General features: G+C 38.2%; 1 protein-coding gene across 4 annotated transcripts in view; it reads left to right on the top strand.

Annotated features, from left to right (window-relative positions):
- The window catches only part of LOC124166353 (ras-specific guanine nucleotide-releasing factor 2-like), a 590,936-nt gene that overhangs the window by 479,376 nt on the left and 98,308 nt on the right, over positions 1 to 13,252 (top strand). For all 4 annotated transcript variants that reach the window (XM_046543819.1, XM_046543821.1, XM_046543822.1 and 1 more), the window contains exon 6: positions 4,940 to 5,169. In XM_046543819.1, the coding sequence (XP_046399775.1) occupies positions 4,940 to 5,169 (230 nt within the window). The remainder of the gene's footprint in view (positions 1 to 4,939; positions 5,170 to 13,252) is intronic.

Below are 13,252 nucleotides of genomic sequence, written 5' to 3' on the forward strand. Positions count from 1 at the left end.
TACCTCGAAAATCCCCTCTATACCTGTAAAAATGTACTTTACACAATTCCACAATTATTTTACTGCCCAGCCAGTTCCAATACTTCAGCGAAATTTTCAATGGACCACCTTTTAACACTGTACGTGCATAGCCTATTAATTAATTAATTGAAAGTAGCGGGCGTAACTTTGTGGAAATCCTTTATCTCAGGAATAGAAGGAATAATAACTTTGCTATTTCCACATGGTAATTTATTGAGACCGACCATGTTTTCGTTACAGTGTAACATTGTCAAGGTGAAGAATTACAGGTAATTGACATATATGTATAGCAGAAGGTTGGGTAGGGAAATTTGCTGGAGCTGCTGGTTAGGGGGAAGTAAGGGTTGGGTTTGGAGCTGGGGTCAGCGCTGTAGTTGGAAAAAAATTAAGCGGTACTCACCAAAAATTCCAACAGCTAAACATGTATTATATATCCGGCCGCGAAGGTATTTTAACCGGTACGCTTATAACGAGTTTGGATTTTAGGGGGTACGCCGTACCGGCCCGTACCGACCCAACTACAACACTGGCTGGGTTACCTCTCCCTAACCAACAGCTCCAAGAAATTTCCCTGCCCAACTTTCTGCTATATATACTTGTCAATTACCTGTAATTCTTCACCTTGACATTGTTACGCTGCAACGAAACCATGGTCGGTATCAATATATCACCATGTGGAAATAGCAAAGTTATTATTCCTTACATTCCTACTGCACAGTCTATTTGTTAAGTGCAATAGATTTGTACCGCATGAAGGCTATGTTCTCTACATGAATTTCTTAGAAAACGGAAATCTTATTTTTTAGTCGCTGTACAAGTAGTATCGTATTGTAGCAATAGAATTAATTATCTTATCACTACTTACAGTTTTGTTTACTTTCTTTATTCGGTATTATTTTACAAGGGGTACAATCCGGATTTCGCCTTCAACCCTTCACTTTCCTGTAGTATTTTTGCCTCCTGATTAACGTGGTGACATTCATTCTTGGCGGAAATTAATAGTTTTCGAGATATTTTAACTTTTATGGATAGCGATTTTCGGGTTCTGCGCATGCGCCGCCATTTACGATCTTCACTTACTCACCCTTTACTTTACGCACTTCACCTTCTGCGCATGCGCAAAACATTTTACCCACTTCTACCTCCCACCCTACCAACTGGACCAGCTCGAAGGATATTTTTTTCTAGTTGACCAACTCGTACATGTGCCCGGAAAGTGATTTACCCACTTTACCAACTGGACCAGCTCGAAGGATATTTTTTTCTAGTTGACCAGCCCGTACATGTGCCCAGAAAGTGATTTATCCACTTCTACCTCCCACTTTGTTATGTATTGGACCATCACTAGGGATATTTTTCTCTTGTTTACAATTTCAAACATGTTCCGAGAAACTCATTTACCGCCATTCCAATATGGCCGCGCATGCGCAGAACCCGAAAATCGCTATCCATAAAAGTTAAAATATCTCGAAAACTATTAATTTCCGCCAGGAATGAATGTCACCACGTTAATCAGGAGGCAAAAATACTACAGGAAAGTGAAGGTTTGAAGGCGAAATCCGGATTGTACCTCTTGTAAAAATTTACCCTTTATTCTTCCCCTTTATCTTTTTAAGTACAAAAAATTATATAAACTTCCGTGTTCTATCTCTTTCGTCCCCAAACATAAACAACAATCCATTATTGGTTTTTTCCATGACAACTTTATGTGTGGAGTTATTGAGGGTTTTCTATTACATTCATAACATACACGTCAGTAGCTGGCAATAATTACATATCTTCGTGAAAATAGCAAGTACTTCGTTTCTGGCATCGACTTCCATTGGCTTAATACTTTACAGTTGAGCAGTTTTAAGATAGGGATTACATTGTTCTTAGCAAGTGGTCGATACCTTAACTAAAGGTGCAGGTAGGTGCAGGTCAAACAAACTCCTCTTTCCTGTTCAGCGGTCGTCAGCCTCTCAGAGAATACTTCACCGCCTCGGCTATCAACGCTTTCCGTTCCACAATATCCTTTCTGTGCCACTCGCTTACTAAAGTAAACGTACTCGGCTCAGCGATATGAAACCGTCAAAGGAATACATTAACGTGTCAGAGAACTCCCATCTTGAGCTGTTTATTTATTCACCTCCGCTCAAGATTTAGACAATTATTACGCTTCAAACGCCGAGAGCGCTTGCCCCTAGCGATTCCCTTTCTATAGCAAATGACTCATGTTTGTCGAAATGGAGCCGTTCACTCAGACCCAAAGACGACGTTCATTATAATAATGCGGTGAGTGGAGGAGAAATATGCGTTACGAGGAAAACAAAATCATCCTAGTTTTGCTTTTCACTTCAAGTACTACTCAGTGATTCAACCTGAAGGTTATTTTGGATAGGTGAGGATAATGCTCACCCCGGACTAAGCCAAAAGCATGTGATTCCATATATTCACACATTCAGGGTTTTTAAATACGCTTCCCGCTAATATATACTACTCGTCCTACAAACCCACCGTCTCCTCTGTATCTCAACTATTAGTTTACTCTGATGCTCACCATGTTTGTCACTGTTCACACCACCCTTTCCATTCTCTCTTCGGGTGCCGTACCTTTCCCTAGGCCACATCGCACTTAGAGGATTTTCATTGGGGGTGTCCGATGATCTCCTCCGAGTACGAATCTGGGACCCTTACGTCGTATTCTAATAAAATCTGATAAGTTTAAAATTATTTTTTAGAAACGCTGAAATTTTCGCCCGATTTTCATAATTTCTTGTCGTCATTAGAATTTTGGCTCTTGAATTCGGTCAGGAAACGAATTTTTCTGTTTCTTTATCTATGGTAACGAAATTTTTCTATTACTAACTACAAGCTTCAGGATCTAGTGGATGCGTTAAACGAGCGTTGCGAGGAGTGTGGGATGAGGATTCATCACAAGAAGACCAAGGTTATGTGGTTTTGTAAAATATCGCAAGCGAGGAATATGAGACTAAAGATAAAGATGGGTGGTGAAAAACTTGAGCAGGTTGTGCAGTTCAGCTATTTAGGCAGTACGTTGTAGGAAAGCGGATACAGTAGTAAGGAGATTATGGAGAGAATCGCATTAGCAAAGGTGGCGTTCATGAACAGGAAGGAGCTTCTGAGAGGTTCGCTATGTAAGAATTTAAAGAAAAGGCTAATGAAGAGTCTGATCTGGAGTGTAGCGCTTCACGGTGCAGAAACGTGGACACTTAGGAAGGAGGACGAGAGAAAACTGAAGGCATTCGAGATGTGGGTGTGGCGAAGAATGGAGAAGGTGAAGTAGACGGAGAGGAGGAGGAACGACGAAGTGCTGTACATAGCGGGTGAGGAGATGCAGCTTTTAGATGAGATACGGAGGAGACAGAAGGTATGGATGGAGGGAGTACTTAACGGGGAGGGGATGTTTAAAAAAAAGTGTTAGAGGGTATATTGTTAGGTAAACGAGGGGGAGGAAGGAAAATAATAGGATTTTTAGATAGACTGAGAAAGAGTAGGCCTTATAGTGAATTGGAGAGGGAAGTGCGTGATGGAATGGGAGGCTCCCAGAATTCTTCCAAGTATCATAAGTAAACCTACCTTGATCGGTAGAATACTTTTTTTAAGTATAAGCTGCTACGCCTTTGCTTCATAAAAAGCACTTAGTAGACGCAGGTGTGGGGTATTGGAGGAGGCGGTGAGAGCAGCCCCCCTTAATTCCACGAAAAATTGAAATATGATAATTGCTAAGGTGGCTCTCTTCTGCAAGTTTTCATTTTTTTCGAACAACTCCCTATGTTTTACTGATTATTCAAGAATATTTCAAAGCCGCTTGCTCAAGCAGTGGCATGGAATTATACCAAGGGGCCGCGGAAAGACGTGACACTCCTCAGACCCTCGCAAAAAAACAGCGTAATTAATTATTTTTTCAATTAATTTGCACAAGTCCTTACATCATCATTAATTTCCGTGCATATACATTTTCTGTGGTGAGTTACTTGAATACTTAGTTTAACTTAGAAGAAACTTTGTCTAATTCTTCATATTTTTCTACCGCTTAGCCCGCATGAGTTTCAACACTTTCATGTCATTTCAAGAGAAGGTACTTTATTGCGTTTTCTCTGGAAGATAGCGCGAAAGTGTTCATCTACACCTACATATCCGTTCCAATAGGCGTTTGGCGGAAGATGTGAGGACACTATAATCATTTTCAAATATCTTTGCGCCTGACCCAGTCGCGCAGGCTCGGAATGTTTCGTGTGGCGTCGCGGCAGTAGAACGGACCTGCGACACTAGGGATATGGGATAGGGTGAGAGAGGGACGGGTGTTGCCACGTTTCCTCAAAGAACTTTGTCAGTGAATGGAAACGAAAGACGGTCTCGAAAACCCTCTACCAACTTGGCAACACTGCTAACTCACTTTCGAAGGCCACACCTCGGAGGTCTGAAAGCGGCTGAATTTCCCGGAGGCTAGGCTCCGTCTATTGTATTTTGGTTGTTTTTCAGGGAATCGCATGTCCTCCGCCCTCACCCTCTTGGGCCTTCCTCTCAGTCGCAAAGATATTTGAAATAAACTCCAGATTACCTATAGTGAAGATTTTTTTGAGCATGCTCCACTGTATTTCGCCTTCCATCGTCAAATTCATATGCCAGTGACAATTTAACTTAAGCCTTCGGGTTGCTTCTCAGTCGCAAAGATATTCGAATAGAACTCTAGATAACCTCTAGTGAAGATTTCTTTAAACATGATTCTCTATAAATCACCTTTCATCGTCAAATTCATATGCCAAGAATAATTTAACTTTGACACTTGGGATAGAAGTCAATAGCTCCAACCACGGATCATACCGATCAAATCCCGTTCCGTATTGCCGTCCAGATGGAAATGGGGTGGAGTATGTTTCTATGTATTAATTGTCTCCTCTCTATTCCCTATTAGTCTGGTCTTCAGGATGGTGGAGGCTGAAGAAGAATACATGGAGCAGATGGAGGTCCTCGTGTCCTGCTTCCTGAGGCCTTTCAAGATGGCCGCCAGCTCAAAGAAACCACCCTGTTCCCATGAGGACGTCAACTCAATATTCCTCAACAGCGAGACTGTATTATTCCTTCATCAAATCTTCCTCAAGGGCCTAACCTCAAGAATGGAGAGCTGGCCGACGCTTGTATTAGGTAAGTCGCTAAAAAAATATGGAAATGCCAGGGAAACTAGGGATATTATGGCGGGGAAAAACTCCTCAAGAGTACACACAGATGAGTAAAAGTAAAATAAGAGAGATTTAAAAAAAACCTTTTTTTTTCAAAATAGTATTAAATTTCTTAGAAGTAATAAACAAGCTTTTTTATCACTAGGGGAATAAAATGGAGTTTGCTAATTAGGTTTATTTGATATGAGTATTGAGGAGTCTGATAGGTGAGTGGGGATCGGCTCGCAATATTAATATGTAAACCTAATCAGCACCCACGTTTTATTCTACGAGTAATGAAAAGCTCATCTTATTTTTTTTACTTTTAGTGCATTTAAACTGTTTTTGGTAAAAGCGTATTTTTGATCTCTTCATGACATTTTTATTTCCATTTTTAGTGGCGAATAATCGTGTAATTGATTAAACTAGAATAAATTCTAGCGAAAAATTGTATAGCTAACGCCGTCTCCTGAGAAAATTTCGAACTATTTTTCTGTACTGAAATTTTGTTGGCTAATTGGAGCACTGTGAAACAAATGTTTAAAGGATTGATCGTTGAAAATTGTGTTTTTATCATAAGCAAACAAGTATGCAAAATTTAAATCTAATCCGACAGTGGCAAGTGGGTTGAAAATCAATTACAAGATGCCATCGTTTAAATAAACAGGTGGATCAAGTTATTATAAAGTTATTAAAAATCATGATTGAACACCCGAACGTTCAAACGTATTACTTAAATTACTCATTTTTAACAATTTTATAGCTTACTATATGTATTTGCAAGTACTTTTTTAGTTGTTTGTTACCTATTATAAATGAACGTATTGTAATGCTTGATTTAGTAAAGTTAATTGTAGTGGTGACAACACATCCAAAGGCCGATTGGAGAGTCCTCTATTGTAATATTCGTGTCTGAGAAGCTCAAGATCTTGCCACACCTCGAGGAAGTTTCGAGGCTAAAAGTGAATACGATTCTCCGATCTTTGGTTTCTCGAGTGTCGTTGTTCCTCTCTTCTCGCGCGTTATTGATGCCACCATTAAACTCCGGGCGATTCTCCCCGCCGCAAACCGTTCTCCGAGGGAGCGAAAATTCCCGAGGATCCTCCGTGACCACTAAACTTTTCAGGAAGCTGGTGGTGGGCCTCCAGGGTTCGCTGTTGCTCTCCCCACGGCCAAGAATCCTCTGGCTGCAAGTTTCCCATTCCCTTCGCACGCACTCCTAAGCTAATATAAGAGTAGGTACACGTAATGACTCATTTTATATTTCTTGAATTTTTTCTTCTACCCTTGTTTCACTTGCATTTCTTGACTAATCATTTCTAATAAATGAATTATTTTACAAAATTAAAATAATTAAATAAAGTTCTGTAATTTTCTAACAACTACAGTATATAGTTCTAATAACAATCTATAATTTTCAAACCCATTTTCGACGTAGCTATCCCTTACTTTTTCCTCATTTTTAAATGTTGTAAAGGTAACCTTCCTTATAAAAAATTGGTAATGGTATAAAGAAATACAATCAGTGAATTATTTTATAAAACTTTTTAATTTAATGAAGTTTATATCAAATTATAATGTCCAATTGATTTTTTTGTGTGTACCTATCTCGTCGTTTTTCCTAATTTTTAATATATTGTAGACATATACCTCCTCTTCCACTTACAAAATAATTTTAGGGATAATACTTCATTTAAGAAAGATAAATAACAAGGCACACGCTGACCTACCACAGCGGCGGTGTCCAGCGCTAAACGTTCAGTACTTGGCTGTCTATAACTCATCAGAGGGCTTCCTATACCTTCTTTTCTCCGATTTTAACTTTATACCGACCTTAATCTCCCTTCACCTTTTTCATTTACTATCTGTGTCCTCTCACCACAAGATTCTCATTACCTGAGTTGTGACTCGCTCTTGTTTGCCCAGTCTTCCCTCCATTTTTCTCTTCGGTGCTGAAATTCCAATCTACGATATTAGAAACCTTCGGGATTTTTTTCTTGTCTGGATCATAGGTTTTGAAAGTAAACTGAGATGAACTACCACCTACTCAAATATAATGGAGTGCAAAGAACTCAGGGGACGGTTTAGTACGTAAGCATCCCTAGGGGAGGAGGTTAGGAGAGGGCAGGAGTATCGATTTTCTCTTTTGATTTGGGAGACTAAACTTATGCATCAATGCCAACAATCGATCTGTTCAATCCTTACTATGGCGGGAAGCCCACTCCACCACATTGAAGAATTTTTAATAAAAGTTATGCAAAGAGGTCATATATAATTTTTATATTTATTTTATTTGCTGTATTTCCACTATATCCTAGTAATACCAGTATTAAAATTATCAGCTAGAATATGGATGACCTTTGCTGAGAATTGGATAGGGGCTCTAATAGAGTACTTGCAAACTTTGGTGAACTGCATTTTTAAAATCTGCACCAGCCAAAAATGCTTCGTTTTCAAAAATTTTGGCCAAAGGAGACATCATTCATTTAATACTAATTACTTAAATATAAGGAATTTTAATTGGACTGAAAGGCACGACCTCCATCTTTGTTCAATATGCGGCGTCAGATTGCGCACGTAGCACGGATATAACTCTCTTTTTTGGCCTTTTTTTATTTATATTTTTTTGTAACTAGCGGTTCTGAATTCTCTTTAGAATATGAAAAGAATTGTTGATTCGGAGTATTCGATGAAACCGTATTCGAATGAAGGAATAGTAAGTTTAAAAAAATCTTCACAATGGTGGGAAGTAATTAATTGAAGGAAATTACACGCAGGAGAACCTGGAGAGAATATTATTTTGTTCCGCGGTGTTCTAGTACGAGTATTTTTACCCTGGGAAAGGTTTCCGTAAGCGCGCAAAACAATCGTTGGCTTATCAAAATGGAAAGTAGATAATAGTTGCTCGAATGAATTCCATCTCTGTCATCCCATTTGGGCTGCTGTGAAGATCATTTTTGTGTGCAGATATTTTAACTAATCATTTCAGTGGTATGCCAGATGATGTCTCCGTGTGAAGGACCAATGACTGGGCGTTCAGGCAGCAGTGTTAACGATGTAAAAACACTTCTAATTTAAAGTTAGAAATCAAATTAACTGGGCTTAAAATAATGCCACCCACTGGAATAAATTTTATGAAAATACATCCCGGAAGCAAGTACTCCATTGAAAGTAACAATTAACCAAAGGAAAAAGCAAGTTTGTCTTCCTTGTAACCTTGTCATATATCCGAAAAAGTTTGATATTTATTTTAAATTAAAGTTTGAGGCCGATAAAATGGTGTTATGAGCTGATAAGACTCCTTGAAAACATAGGCATCTCTGTCATCGCATTTGGGCAGTTGTGAAAGTCATCGTAAATGCAGTATTTTATTGACTTATCATTTAAATATAATGCAAGTTGACGTCACGTTGCGAAGAACCAATGGCATTCGCAAAGCGTTCTAGCATCAGTTTAAAGTATGAACAATGAAAAATCTTCTTATTTAAAGTTAAAGGAAAAATTAACTTGGCTAAAATTGATACCATCCACTGAAATAAATGTTAAGGAAATACTTCGCGGATGCAAGTACTCTATTGAAAGGAATAAGTAACTTTTTCTCTTGTAACTAGAATGTCAGAGATTCGAATGCGTTGAGTGATTTATTTTAAATTAAAGTTTAAGCTCGTTAAAATGGTAGAATGAGGTGATGGGTCCCTTTAAAAAAAATGTAAAAAAAACTCTTCTGAGTAACACGACTCAATGCGAATGGCGAGGGACTAAAAATCTCGACAGCTCTGCGTGCGCTGTAGAGGAGGGTGAGGTAACGTCGCCCGTTGTCACCGCGTATTTTAAACGCAGGAAATAAAGAAAATGCTAATCAAGGAATTGGAAGAGCTTTGTGAGGGAACGAAAGAAGTCTAGCAGCTGAATAAGTCGGTTGAATTGGAGCGCGACGAAGCTTCCACTGCCAGTGAGGCGAGGGAAGGCTTTCGTTGTGGTGCGCATTATGAGATAAATTTTGAAGAAAGTTGGATCTAAAGACAAAGAAGGCAATCAAAGGCTTATTGAACAGAGAAGTTAAAGTCTAAAACCGGCATTAAAATTTTGACTGGGGCTAAAAAAGTAACAATTACGAGGTTGAGAGTGAGAGGATACAGTGATAATATCGTAGTAAAGATAATGAAGATAGGTAGAAAGTTTAGCCCATAATTAAAGGACTCGGCCAATTCTTATGAAGAAGGCGTAAGAAAGAGGGTGTTGAATATTTATTCAAAGGGACTGAGAGGCGGAAGTGGTTATTTTTCATTTTTGCAAAGGAATGTTAAAAATTAAGTCTTCAAACCTCGTTAGCTACTTCACCAGTATTTCTTTCTTAATCCAACTCTTTCACAAGGGCCTCTTATTTAATAGTTTTGTGATTACAGAGTATTTTTAAATCCATAACTACCCACATGCAGTGGTGTTCCGCATTTAGCAGATTCTCTAAAAAGGTGGAGTAACAACGCCGAGTAACAAGAAAGATCTAAATTAGTTTGAGAACAGCGTGTAAATGATTTTGGGTTTGGAAAAAGATTCTTGTTCGCATCTCATCGTATGGTAGAACTTATAAAATGCTCTTCTGAATTGAATGGTAATGACTGTGCATTATTTTAATCTTTTTATTAATCATCTGCTATACCATTAGTGGAATTAGAAGTAGTTTACGATGTGTGAGTAAATAATTTTATTTCCTTTAATTTTCCCAAATAATTTTTTTTATTATCTTGCATTTATTGACAAAGAGCATACGTTTTTTCCGTTTATATTTTGACCAATATAAATAAAAAGAAGAGGATACAAGGATGAAAATGATCGGTAAATTAATGAAGGGGAGAAGGGATTTTGTTTCCCTTAAATTTTTCTGGTTAATGGGGGTAATCGAGTCATACCTACTTTGTGGGATATGAGCAAAATTCATCTCCTCTCCGTAACCTTGTGAAGTAAAAAATTTTTAAAAGTTGATAAATCTCAAGGAACCCTTCATTTTTTTTCTCAATTAACGCGGACCAATCCTATAACCTCACCAGCCTTCCTCCGTCACAAGCCTATTATTTAAGCGGTGGTAATTTTACCTCGCTTTACCTTTCAGTGAAATTTCCTCTAAGGCTTCTCATCTGCCTATTAAATCTGATGCTGACCTTCGGAAACCCCATCTACAATCTGTTCGAATGAATAGATGCCATGATTGATGGCCGCCCTTGTAATTGGATTACTTTAAACTTGTTTTATGAGAGGCGAAAACTGAGGAGGGAGCGAGACGCGGACCATTTGTCCGGGCTCCTCGCTGGTGAAATACCAAATTGGTCAACTGGATCCACCCACTCTATTCATTTATTGAAGCGCACCTTTCTTCTCATCAATTTCATAGCTTATTATTAAAGTATTATTCCGATTAACCCATTGCCCTGAAATTACGAGTCTAGCTCGTCGTAAACTTCCGATGTCAAATCGCGCTGTGACGAGTGTAGCTTGTCATCATATTTTCAAAATTTTAGCACAATTCAGGGGAACAATATATCTATATTGAAAGTGTGACAATGTTAAAACATCCATAATGTACATAAGGAACTCATATTTTATGAAATGCGAATGAGAAGTGAAAGAAATGTGCCCTTACCGCAACCAATTTTGACTTTGTTTGAAAGTTGTTATTTGTATGTAGGACCAAAGGTTTTTAAATTGTTACCCCAGTCATGCTTTATTTTTAAGTCTTTGAAAATTTTTTTGCTAAGTGCAAATTCTTGGCTTCTCACTAAAGAAAGTGTAGAGCAAATACTGTTATAAAACATTGATGTAAATGAATTATAAATACTATTTTAGTTGTTATTTTTCATGTACGCACATGAGCTTTGTTAAAATAGATTACCAAGGTAACACAAAGTGAGCTACACTATATGTGAAGCATAATATATTATTATTTTGGATGGTAGCCTCAAACAGGAGTAATGAGTAATAGAAATATGATGCATTGGAAGGAATTAAATTATGTAATACGAGTAGACATAGCTGTGTTCTCGATGTTTAGTAATCATTTCTTATTTCACTGTTTTACGTTGATTTCAAACTACAAAATATCATTTAAATACCTACCGTAAAACGGCCTGACTTTACCCCAAGCGGCCTGACTTTTCCCCACCCCGTCCACAATGTTTCATTTCATAGAAATGGATACTATGTGGTAAATTTGGAGGTTTATTTTATTTTTCTTGGATTCTTTGGCAACACTGCAAGACATTAAAAGGTTTTTCCAGTAGTCTTGCATGTTCTAGTGAAGGGTGCTGTAGATTTTGTGAGGAGGGTGTTTTTGTGGTACTAAAGTTAATATGTAAAAAGTTGCTGATTGTCGGCCTCCTAGACGCTTCCAGAAGTTGAGTTATGTATTTTTTTACTCAAAATTCACCATAGATCAGCTGCATAAATCATATTTTTGTTCACATCAATCACGAAGGATTATATTAGCAAGTTTCTGGGACAACGTACCTTTTCAGAGAAATCCGTAATGACTTTACCCCTGACATATTCTTAGAGAAAAGGCACATAGTTTCTCATTTCATGGAGATGTTCAATGTTTTATCGTAAAGTTACTGTTGAATTTGAGTTTTCTGTTTTCCTTTCGCCCTCCCATGTCCTTACAATTTATTTTCGTTCATTTTTGGTGTAGGTAGTAAAATACCCTCTAAATATAAAAAAAATTATGAGTATGAGTGGCCAAGTCTTAAAGTTGATACTTTATAACATATAAGCTCTTTAAAATACTCCTATGATATTTCATTTCTCCAAAAACCTTTTCTTGTGTGTGTTACAATAGGAATAAAATGTTGGGGAAAAGTCACCCGATTCCCGCCTGACTTTGCTCCAACGACATTAAAAAAACAAAAAAAAAATATTTTGAATACATTACTTATCTAAAAAGTTGATTTTCAGTAACTGTAAAATATCAACAATCTAACTGGAAAGAAATAAAAAATTAATAAAAATATTTCAAGCGATTTAAACAAAAAATAAAGTGAGGAGTCAAAATATTTGGGGCAAAGTTTTACGGTACCATTAAGAAAAAAGAACCGCAAAAAAATAGGATAGGAGCACGATATTTAGTAAATGAATTGAAGTGGGAGGAGATAGGGTAGGTTTCCATCGAGTACTTAAGAAGCATTCTGTCAGTCTCACATTCCTTCATGTACTTCCCTCTTAAATTCACAGTAAGGCCAACTCCCTTGCATTCTATCTAAAAATCCTATTCTCGCTCTTCTTATCCTCTTCTTCTCCCTCGTTTACTTAACATTCTACCCTTTAAAACTGTTTTTGACATTACCTCACCGTTGAGTACTCCGTCTATCCATACCTTCCGTCTCCTTCGTACGATTGGCTGCGGAAGTAAAACTTGCGATTTCCATCGCGATGAGGAGCGGTAAAATTGTACAACCTTCGCTTAAGCGTTCAAAGTTTAAGAAAATATATAGTAAATATATTATCCGCTGACTCCAAATTTCCGAGAAAGCGCCAAACACTTAAGACCTTATTTTTTAAGCAAAAAGAACACTGGGTGAAAATATCCTAACTTATATCATGCCGAGGATAGCTGTAGAGCTGTACGATTTTGGTCAAGTCTTACCTCGATCTAGTAGGTTACTATAGGTAAAGTTTAGTATATGTTACTACTTTAGGTTACTAAAAGTTATTAGGACATTATGAAATAGATTATTAGATCCCGTGAGGTCCGTCAATGGATTCCTCGAACGTGGTTTCCCCAAGCAGCGTGCGGAGTGTGGCATTTTGGAGGCATTTCCCCGCCACATAGTGGGTCGTTCAACTTGTGTTCGGCGGCGGAGCCCCGTCGCGTCGGTCCATTGAGTGGATTACGACCACGTACTCACTTGCTCTGTCAGCCATTATCACCTCTCGATTACGTCGCCGCGCGGTCTGGCGCAAATAACGGGTTGCCTACTTAACCCTCCCCTCAACCAATGCGTTCAGCCAACGGGACTGCATAGAGGAGGCCCAACGTCATCCCTTAGAAGGATGATTTCTGTTGCCACTTCGGTCGCATT

This window comes from Ischnura elegans, chromosome 10 (assembly GCF_921293095.1).
Source record: "Ischnura elegans chromosome 10, ioIscEleg1.1, whole genome shotgun sequence".
In the NCBI taxonomy this organism is placed as follows: Eukaryota; Metazoa; Arthropoda; class Insecta; order Odonata; family Coenagrionidae; genus Ischnura; species Ischnura elegans.